This window comes from Myotis daubentonii, chromosome 2, assembly GCF_963259705.1.
Source record: "Myotis daubentonii chromosome 2, mMyoDau2.1, whole genome shotgun sequence".
Lineage (NCBI taxonomy): Eukaryota > Metazoa > Chordata > Mammalia > Chiroptera > Vespertilionidae > Myotis > Myotis daubentonii.
The window spans coordinates 57132425-57142997 of NC_081841.1; the positions used below are offsets into that span (position 1 = coordinate 57132425).

General features: G+C 53.4%; 1 protein-coding gene across 2 annotated transcripts; it reads right to left on the minus strand.

Annotated features, from left to right (window-relative positions):
- Window positions 1–1942: 1942 nt before the first annotated feature.
- Window positions 1943–10084, minus strand: TAC3 (tachykinin precursor 3). Of its 2 annotated transcripts, none has more exons than XM_059681020.1 (7): window positions 9955–10084; window positions 9269–9380; window positions 6469–6565; window positions 6249–6278; window positions 6083–6136; window positions 5631–5705; window positions 1943–2274 (listed from the first exon to the last, which is right to left on the minus strand). In XM_059681020.1, exons 2-6 carry the CDS (start codon window positions 9374–9376, stop codon window positions 5632–5634), a joined length of 363 nt encoding a protein of 120 aa, XP_059537003.1. In that variant the 5' UTR covers window positions 9377–9380; window positions 9955–10084; the 3' UTR covers window positions 1943–2274; window position 5631. The 2 variants fall into 2 exon arrangements, with proteins under 2 accessions (XP_059537003.1, XP_059537004.1); XM_059681021.1 differs by having other exon boundaries at window positions 1943–2230; window positions 5617–5705.
- Between the last annotated feature and the right edge of the window lie 489 nt (window positions 10085–10573).

Genomic DNA, 10573 nt, shown 5'->3' on the forward strand with positions numbered 1-10573 from the left:
ACTAAGCTACACGGCACGGAGAAGGGCTGCGAAGCCTTGTTGACCAGGTATTTGGGCATCAACCTCTTTACTACAAGAGGATGAGGACCAGGATTACTCACGAATTCTCCAAGCACAGAACAGGAATCTGGCTTAAAATGTTGTCTCCACTTGGCCAGTCTGGCTCAGTGATTTATGAACCAGAAAGTCATGGTTCGATTCCCAGTCAGAGCTCACGCCTGGGTTGTGGGCTCGATCTCCAGTGTGGGTTGTACAAGAGGTAGCTGATCAATGATTCCCTGTCATCATTAATATTTCTCTCTCTCTCTCTCTCTCTCTCTCTCTCTCTCTCTCTCTCTCTCTCTCCCTTCCTCTTTGTTTGTTTTTTAAAAATATATTTTTATTGATTTTTTTACAGAGAGGAAGGGAGAGGGATAGAGAGAAACATCGATGAGAGAGAAACATCCATCAGCTGCCTCCTGCATGCCCCCGACTAGGGATGTGCCTGCAACCCAGGTACATGCCCTTGACCAGAATCGAACCTGGGACCCTTCAGTCTGCAGGCTGACGCTCTATCCACTGAGCCAAACCGGTTAGGGCTCTACCTTCCTCTTTGAAATCAATAAAAATATATTTTAAAAATATGTAAATAAATAAATTAAATAAATAAAAGGTATCTTTTCCCTGGGATCCCCAGCACTGCAGTGTTCCCCAGTACTGCCACCAGAGAGCAGTCTTCCTACATTTTTGCTCCTGTTGGCAAAGCGCTTGTCATCTCAGCACACGTCAGACTCTCAAGTGTGAGCAGAACCAATTCCTAAAGCTGTCATGACCCACATAAAGTCCCCAGCCTGCAAACAATTAAACCCTCTGGATAGATGATTCTGAAAAGCCAACAAGATGACTCACAGAAGAAAGGCCTGAGGATCTGGGGTGAGGCCATTCTTTGACCTCTAGCAATAAACCTGACGCCAAAGACACTGAGGTGAGCTCTTCCTCCTGCCCAGCCCTACAGTGCAGCCATGGGTCCAAAGGTGCCCAGCCGGGCTCTGGAAAGGGAGAACTTTCATGGGGTTAAGGGACCGCAGGGAGTGGCCTCTGGCTCCATGGCCCTCTCCCTGAGCTGCCTTGCGAGAGCTGAATGTGGACTTGAATCAGGGTAGTTCAGGGGCTTGGCCAGGGCCCTTGCTCCACGCTAAACTAGGGCGCCTGGGGACTTCCCAGGCTGTTCCATTAGGGCACAGGAGCCCCTTGGGACCCACCCGGGGGCTGTGATTGTTAGAACAGCAGATTAGTAAAAGACACCCACTTACACCTCATTTAAGTGCCTTACATATACTGTGGACTACTGGACTAGCTACAGGCTGGTGACAGTAGCATTGTGGAAGAGTCTGAAATAAATGTTTCCCTCTATAACAAGTAAGGTGGCCACTTAACACTGTGAACTCCGTGTCTGGGTCACATCTCACCCCCACCACCTACTGCAGGGCCCATGCTTGGCATTTGGGGGCAGAAGAATGGTCCAGTGCTCGCTGCCTCCTCCTCGGTGGCCCGGTCTTCGCACAGCCTTGATCCCCCTCCCTCCTCTAAGTAGAGTCAAATTCAGAGATCAGTATCGCCCAGGCCCATCCTAGAAATTCAGATGAAGCGCTTCAGAATATGTGTTCTTCTTTATCTGAAGCTAGTTTGTGAAATTCGTTGAGTGCAAGAAACCATCTTCCAAATTCATTTATCTGTGCTTTTAATCACTAAACAATCTCCTGATACTAATTGTATGAAACACTGAGTAAGGCACTGTCGGGAAAATTGCTGTGTACAAAATAAAGATAACTCTAGTTAGATATATTTGTGTGGGTGCAAATCAGATGTACATATGTAGGTATGTATGATGTGGTTGGAAGAGTTAAAGAAGAGAAAAAAACACACACCGATCCACCAACCAAACAAATGCATCACTCTAGGCCATATGCAAAAGTCCTTTATTGTTGAGGGATCCAGGGGAATCTACAGTCGATGCCAGGGGGAACTGGGGGGTCACTGCGCACTGTCTACATCAGCGCTGGGTAGAGGGACGGGGGAGTCTCAGCACAGGAAGGGCACAGGCTGGGAAGAGAAGGGAAATCGGGGAGCGTGCACCTGGGGATTCGAGGGGGTGACGGGGGTGGGGGTGGGGGATTCATGATGCAGCCTGGAGGACAGAGATGGAGTGCCGAGGACCAAAAAGGGAAATCACATCTTCTGTCTGGAAACACTCCACCTGCTGGGGGAGCAGAGGAGGGAGAAGGGCAGGGGCATCTGTAAGGGGAAGGAGAGAGAACAGAAGTCTTAGCACAGCTGTCCCTCAGCCTTTGAACTGGAGACTGGACTCTCCGAGCTGCAGGTGCTTGCCCTTTTCCAGCTGTATATTTCTGATGCGGCTTATAAACACCTGTGCCCGTGGTCTAGGGCGGCTCCCATAAAATATGTAGCGACAGCCCTAGCCGGTTCGGCTTAGTGCAGCGGTTCTCAATCTGTGGGTCGCGACCCCTTTGGTGGCCGAACGACCCTTTCACAGGGGTCGCCTAAGAGCATCCTGCATATCAGATATTTACATTACGATTCATAACAGTAGCAACATTACAGTTATGAAGTAGCAACGAAAATAATTTTATGGTTGGGTCACAACATGAGGAACTGTATTTAAGAGGCCAGAAGGTGGAGAACCACTGGCTCAGTGGATAGAGCGTTGGCCTGTGGACTGAAGGGTCCCGGGTTCCATTCCGTTCAAGGGTCGGAGGCAGCCAATCAAGGAGCCTCTCAACATTGACATTTCTATCTCTCCCTCTCCCTTCCTTTCTGAAATCAATAAAAATATGTGTTTTTAAATATAGCGACAGAAATGAAGATTATATTATCCTAGCATCCCCATGAGCCAGGCATACACACAGCCCTGGTGCTAATGCTCCTCCTCTTTCCAGCACCCGCCCCCGCCCCCACCCCACTCCCACTCCCGGCAAGGACAGGCCCAGAGACCACTTCCTTTCTGAGCAGTTTCACATGAATGAAATCAGATGATACAATGATCTTTGCTGATTCATTTCATCTAAGCCCTTTAAATGGCAGCCACCAGGGACCGTGTGTCCTCTTCTTCCCGGCACCGTGCAGTAGAGAATGCTCCGTCCGCGGTGAGATTATGAAGGCGCAATTATGAGCTGGTCCCTCTGAAAGAGCCTGGGCTCACCAGCAAGCAGTAAAAGTAGATTTCCACAATGTACTTGTTTCTGCTATTTGTATAAAATACTATGGCAAAAATTGCACTGTAATTATCTTTATGGCTGATGCATCACGCTGGGGGAGAGTATGTCATCCAGATATAGTTGCCCGTGTAATTATCTGGCGGTCGGCAGTATTGAAATAACCGTCTAATGAGAGCAAAATGATACGGTCAGTACCATGTAATCAGTGAGTTACGATCATTATGGCTCTTCGCGCCCTCTCACCCAGCACTGACTGGGGGCGGGGGGGGGGGGGGGGCGGACCTCATCTCTGGGCCCAGGGAGTCATGCACAGGCAGTTAAGCGAGAGCCAGCTCCTGGGCCTGTGTCTCCCTTGAGACCAAGGAGTGTGGGGGACAGGCACGCCGGCAGAGGGGCCACCGACTCCCTGTGGTCACCGAGCTCATTCTCCCCCTACGGCCTCTGCCTGTGGAGCCGGCGCAGCAGTTGAGCTGCTATTGCTGGGCGTGGGAAGAGGGTGCCCAGGCAGCAGGCTCTGTGTTTTGACTAGACACTTCCCAGGGGACTCACGCTTGCACACCAAGTGCGAGAGCTCAGCCCACGCAGGCCTGGGTCCCGCGCAGACCGCCCTAGGCAGACAGCCGGAGCGGCAGGGGGAGCACCAAGACATTGCCTGCACCTCCCAGGCCCAACAGGCATAACAAAGCCTGCACAGAGGCTGTGCCAGCACCATTCTGAACACTTCACCTGAGCTCGGTCCTCACGTCCACGCTCCGCCACGCGCTGTCCTCACCCCCGTTTTTCAGGTGGGGAAGGTGAGGCACAGGGGGTTATGGAATGGGCCACGGGAACACAGCTAGTGAGTGGTAGAGCCAGGATTCAAACTCAGGTCACGCCCTTACCCATTACAGGACACAGAGCGACTAAGATACAGCTTCCAGCCCCTCCCCACTAGATTTCCGGAGTTCCTTGCATTCCTTCCTACATCACTCTGGAGCAGCACACCACACTGGGCCCCTGTAAGTGGAGATTCTGAATAATCCGAACGGTTCAGCCTGCCTGGGAGGCAGATCACTTCACCTGTGAATTGGATGTGGAAATTGTAATTATCGGGTGACGATCTCTCCATCTTTTGCACAGATCAGGAGAGAACAGAATCTAAACAACAGAAGTTGCCCATCAGAAAAGCACCAGTATAGGGAACTTATACAACTTAACGAAAGGAAGATAAATAATCCAATAAAAAAAAAATGGGCAAAGGACCTAAATAGACACCTTTCAAAAGAGGACATTCAGAAAGCCAAGAGGCATATGAAAACATGCTCAAAGTCACTAATCATCCAAGAGATGCAAATCAAAACGACAATGAGGTACCATCTCACACCTGTCAGAATGGCTATCATCAACAAATCCACAAACGACAAGTGCTGGAGAGGATGTGGAGAAAAAGGAACACTCGTGCACTGCTGGTGGGAATGCAGACTGGTGCAGCCACTATGGAAGACAGTATGGAGTTTCCTCAAAAAACTAAAAATGGAACTCCCATTTGACCCTGTGATCCCACTTCTAGGAATATATCCCAAGAAACCAGAAACACCAATCAAAAACGATATATGCACCCATATGTTCATAGCAGCACAATTCACCATAGCTAAGATCTGGAAACAGCCTAAGTGCCCACCAGCAGATGAATGGATTAGAAAACGGTGGTACATCTACACGATGGAATACTACGCTGCTGTAAAAAAGAAGGAACTCTTACCATTTGCAACGGCATGGATGGAACTGGAGAGCATTATGCTAAGTGAAATGAGCCAGTCAATGAAGGAAAAGCACCACATGATCTCACTCACTCATGGATAATAAAGACCATTATAAACTTATGAACAAAAGTAGATACAGAGGCAGAGCTGCCTCGAACAGATTGTCAAACTACAGCAGGAAGGCCGGGGAGGGTGGGGGGGCAGGAGGTAGGGCGGTAAGAGATCAACCGAAGGACTTGTATGCATGCATATAAGCATAACCAATGGACATAAGACACTGGGGGTAGGGGAGGCCCGGAGATTGTCAAGGGCGGGGAAAAAGGAGACATATGTAACACTGTTTGTAATACTTTAAGCAATAAAACAATTAAAAAAAGAAAAAGAAAAGCACCAGGGGACAGAGATGGGATGAAAACGAGGGCCGTGTGTGTGTGTGTGTGTGTGTGTGTGTGTGTGGTGTGTGTGTGTGTGTGTGTGTGTGTGTGTGTGGTGTGGTGTCTCGGACAAGCACGTGCCTCTAAGTGTTGGTGTGTTTGACGGTGTGCTGGGCACTGGCAGTGTATTTTAGGGCAAATTTATGAGTAGCAATGCCTGTAGCATCAGAGGCAATGCTTCTCCGGCAGCCTGCATGCACACAGTCCCGCTCCCCCCCCCCGCACCCAGCACCCCTTACCTCATTCCACGGGGGACGGGTACTGGAGGCTGCCGGAGCGAGGGGCGCCCTCTTGGTTCACATCGGCAGGCGTGCCTGGGTGAAGAAAACTGTCGTTAGGGGGGATCTTTCTGGATGTGACCTTCACCCTGAACAACAACGATAGCTGGCTAGGAAGGGCGCCCTGGGAGACACGGCTGGGAAGCAGCGGCATGCTCCGTGCGGTGTGGGCGATGGGGCGGAAGCAGACCTCCCTAACCCACGCCCTGCGGCAGGACCACGTATCATTAAGGTCTCCCAGGGCAGCGGCTCCCAGGGAACACTGCGCTGCGGCTCCAAGCGGACTGGGTAGAAAGGGCCCAGGAACCCCCACCGTAGCTGAGAGAAGTCTTGTCTTTCCCTCCGAGGACAAATAGGAGGCTTTTGACTCCTGCATGTCCTGGCCAGTCCCCGAAACCCTGCCACGCTCCTACCTGGCTGGGTGCTCCTCTTGCCCATGAGTCCCACGAAGAAGTCGTGCATGTCACCTGCAGGAAAGGGCCAGCATTGTCCCCCGCGACCATTGGTCACCGGGCCCCATGCCCTCGGGGCTCTGGGCCAGTGGCTGGCAGAGACAGGGAGGGAGAAGAGGCTACTCACGTTTCTGGAGGAAGGACCGTTTCTTAGGGTCTGTGAAAACAAGAACAAGGGTGTGGGATCTGGAAAGTGGTGATGAGGGGCCTTCAGGTCACAACTCTCCATTCTTCCCTAAGCCGGTCTCCTCCCACCTGAGGGGTCTCCCAGGCCGACTTAATCCCCGGAATCCTGCCCCCCACTTCACCCCGTCCCCCCACATCCCTCTCCCTAGGCTGCTTCCTACCCTTGCGAGCCTGGCTCAGAATTTTGATCAATTCGTTCACCACGGAGACCGGGTTGTGGCTAGTGAGCGCATTGAGCAGGGGTCCGAGACTCGGGACCTGCCAGGGAGAGAAGCAGGGCGGAGGCAGGAGGCTCACACCAGTCCACTCGCTCTCTTCCCACAAACACAGACTTTTCTTGAGTCAATCACAGCTGAACCCGACACCTCGTTTCTTTCAGGATTTCCTCTGATTAGGACGGGAGAGAAGCAGGCTCTCAAAGTCTGTGGTCTGTTGGCCAGCAGCACCAGCCGGGGAATGTGTTAGAGAGGCGTCATCTCGGTCCTACCCAGGCCTGCTGCGATAGAAGCTGCATCTTAACCAGGCTCCAGGCGGCTCCTATGCATAGCAAGGTTTGAGAAGCCCTGGTGAAGGGACCCCACGGGGCATCCCTGTAGACCGACCCACCCCTGTTTGCCTAGACTGAAGGCCTTCCTGGGATGTGGCTTTTGCTGCTCCAGGTGAGGGATCTGAGGAAAACTGAGACAGTGGCCCGTGCAGGCTGTGAGCCTCTCCCTGGGCCTTGCCCCGGCTCCTGCCACCTCTCAGTGAGAAGGGCCCTTGGTTCTTTGCTCCCTGGCACATCAGGAACTGGTTTGCCCAAGGATGGGGTTGTCCTCCTGGGTGAGCAAGGATGGGGTTGCCCTCCATGACCCCCCCACCCGCCCCCAACTCACAGGAAAGGCCCATCGGACAGAGCAGGTGTCCTCTGATTGTGCTCCATGACGAGCCACAGACGGCACTCCGCCCTGGGGACGCCTCTGTGACCCTGAAACCCCCCCTCCGTGCGGTGTCTGTGGATGTTTCTCTCCCTGTGTCTCCCATTGCCTCTTGATCTCTTTTCTTCCCCACGGTTTCTGCCTCTGGGTCTCTCCCTTCGCCCCTGTCCACCTGGCCTCAGAACTCCAGGAAGGCAGCATGCTTAGAGCGACACCGCTTCTCCCCCATCTTGCAGGTGAACCCCAGATTCCAAGCAGGGGCTCTTAATTGTCTTGGTGATTTATTTTTAGTAACTTGGGCACAGCAGGTGGTTGGTGGGCACACCTCTCACCCCAAGCTATTTAGCTGCAGAGACCATGACAATGATCATGATTGGAGATTCTCACTTTGAATCTCAGAGGTGCCTCTCTCTCCAGAGTCCACGTGTCCCTGGGCTGCTGAGCACACACAGAAGCACATTGACACAGGATGCCCTCCACACACACGCCAGCCCAGCTGCCTCGGCACTCATATATCCTCCCCTCTTCCCTCCCCAGTTTCCCTCGTTCTCACAGACCTGCAGGAGAAGGGATGGGACAGCAATCTCTCTCTCACTGACAGAGGGGCAGGGACTCAAAGCAAGTTTGTCTCAGAAGAATATACCCAGATATTCTGACGACCTCGAGTTGGGACCTTTGGGCTCTGGACACAGTGTCCAGCCCATATTTGGTATTCTCTATGTGTTTTTGTTTTTTAACTGGTTCTTTTTCTAAATTATATTTTATTTTTTAAAATTGATTTCAGAGAGGAAGGGAGAGGGAGAGAGAGATAGAAACATCCATGATGAGAGAGAATCATTGATGGGCCACCTCCTGAACACCCCCCACTGGGGATCAAGCCCCCAACCTGATCATGTGCCCTGACCAGGAATCGAACCGTGACCTCCTGAGTCATAGGCTGACGCTCAACCACTGAGCCAAGCCGCGGGGCTGAACTGGTTCTCGTCTTTTGAATGTGGCACAACTACTGCCGCTGCAAGGCTGCCAGCCTATGGCGCCCTGATCCACCTCACAGCCGGAGGAAGGCTGGCCACCTCTCCCTGCCCAGCGCACAGCTTCCCAGGCAGCCACTTCCCCAAATTGTTCACACACTCTGCCCACTTCCTGGAATGAGATGCTAACGGGCTTGGGCTGGAAAGGCAGCTAGACTTCACACACTGAATTTGTAATAAGCTCCACCTATAATCATTGTAAAAGCACTTGTACCAATGTAATCTCTATCGTTTCAAAACCTTAAAACGACTTTCTCCTTGCTCTCCCCCCGGAGGCCTATCCTGACGACTCCTATTCCTTTTCTTGGAAGAGCTTTGGAAACTAGGGCCTAACCTGTTCTGTGCTTGTTTCTGTTGTTATTTTTCTATCCCAACCAAGCAGAGGCCGGAGGAGGTCAAGGAGAGGAGAGAGGGAAGGGTTGGGATCTTAGGAGCACCTGGAGTTACAAGGTGGATGAGGGAGTTTATTTGAATTTTAAAAACAAAATAATACACGTAATTGATCAGTAAAATAGCACACAAATGACCATTTGGGGGAGAAATTCTGACTGTTTCATAACCTCCAGGGAGTAGATAGAATCCCCTCATCCACCACCACCCCGTGCCATCCTCCCCCTCCCCCCCCCCCCGTCACCTCCCCCCCCCCCCCCCCACACACACACACACACGCCTCAAAGGAACAGACCCTGAACCTGAGCTGGACCACAGGGAACCTTAGACCAACCTGGCCTCCCCCGCCTACCCCTCGAAGTGCCACCCAATCACCAAGCCAGCAGTCAATCCGATGGGTAGGGCGCCTGTTATATACAATACCCAAGACAGTGAGCACATGAGCTGAGCAGAGAGGCAGGGAAACCCAGCCCTCTGACAGAAACCAGTAACTCCCAACCCACCGGCCGCCCTCCACCACCGCACCGCCCCGCCCCTCCAGCTTTTGGAACCAGCAAAGCTGTTGCTCCCATGATGTTGCCCAGGACTCTGCCACGGCAGGCCCAGCCGGAGGGGTACCTTACCTTCTTGTGGTCCGACCTGGGTACCACCTGCTCCTGTGGCTCCTTGCAGACGGCCCCAAGGACCAGGCAGAGGGCCAGGCTGGCTGCCAACAGCAGGGCGCTCCGCATGGTGCTAAGAGTGCAGAGAGACAGGAAGGGAAGGCGGGAGGAGGACATAAAACGAGGGGGAACATTCACCACCAGCAGCCTAGCTGGACCCTGCTTCCCAGCCCCCGACTCGCCTGCCCCAGCCCTGGTCTGGGGAGAGTATCTCCGAGCAGTGGGGACGTCCCCTGGGCTTGGTTTCCCTGCTCCCCCATCAGACATATCTCCCCAGGATGTGTACCTGGCAGCAATGAGCAACGGTGCGACGTGCCGGGACTCTAGGCTCCAAAGGAAGAGGATGGATTTATAGGACGTGTAGGGGTCTGTTTCCTTACTCAGCTGGAGGAGGGGTCCTGGACTCTGTTTTCCAGCACTAGGCAACCCCTAGACTTAGGCAAAACTTTCTCGTACAGAACAATCAGCCCGCACCCACAGGCTCCAAACATCACTGGCTCTCAACCCCTTTCTTTCTGCCTTCTCACTTCCCAGAGCCCCCATCAAAGGCGGACCAAAGGCGGCCACTTCCTTTATTTCTCCTGCCTCTGGCCCCTGTCCTTCAGTGCCAGCTTCAGTCCTTCCCACCTCCTCCCGCTCGTGCCTACCTGTGGATCAGCGTGGAGCCTACAGCTGGATGGTGGAATCAGGGAGCTGGCGGGATTACTGCCCTGCTCCCCACAAAGCTGGTGCTGCTGCTGCTGCTGCTGTGAAGAGAGAGGCGGAGAGTGGAGGGGATCTGGGAATGTGGCAGGATCTCGGGCTCGGCTCCCTGATAAAGGCTCTGGGAGGGTCTGGGGGAGCCGGGGGAGGGGCCGAGAATCACCAATCCGAGGATGGCTGGAGGGGAGGGGAGAGGCTGGTGGGAAGGAGGGTCTAGGCTGCAGCCACACACACACACCACAAACTCTTCAGTGCGCAGGGGTTGCCCAGCAGCCCACTTGCCAACAGCCCCTCAGCGGGGCATGCTAAGGAATACTGGTGTGTGGTTTGTCACAAAATTTGCATGCCGGGTCCAACTCAATAGGTGTGGTCCCGGGGCCTCTTGCTCCTCCTTGCTCACGCCCCCAGCTCCTTGCCTTTTCAGCCTTCAGATTAGATTGCCAGGCAGAACAACTCCAGGGGGTGCTTGACTGGCCCTCCACCCCCAGGACAACCAGGACAGCCAGGGGCAGGCCCCTGAGGGTGGGAGGTGCTCCTGGCATCCCCTTGAGTCCTCATTTCACC

Coding starts and splice junctions, on each gene's coding strand:
- TAC3 (XM_059681020.1), bottom strand. CDS start 9,376: ATGCGGAGCGCCCTGCTGTTGGCAGCCAGCCTGGCCCTCTGCCTGGTC. Junction 6,279..6,468: donor TCTGAGCCAGGCTCGCAAGG/GTAGGAAGCAGC, acceptor TTGTTTTCACAG/ACCCTAAGAAACGGTCCTTC. Junction 5,706..6,082: donor CAAGAGGAGCACCCAGCCAG/GTAGGAGCGTGG, acceptor TTCTTCACCCAG/GCACGCCTGCCGATGTGAAC.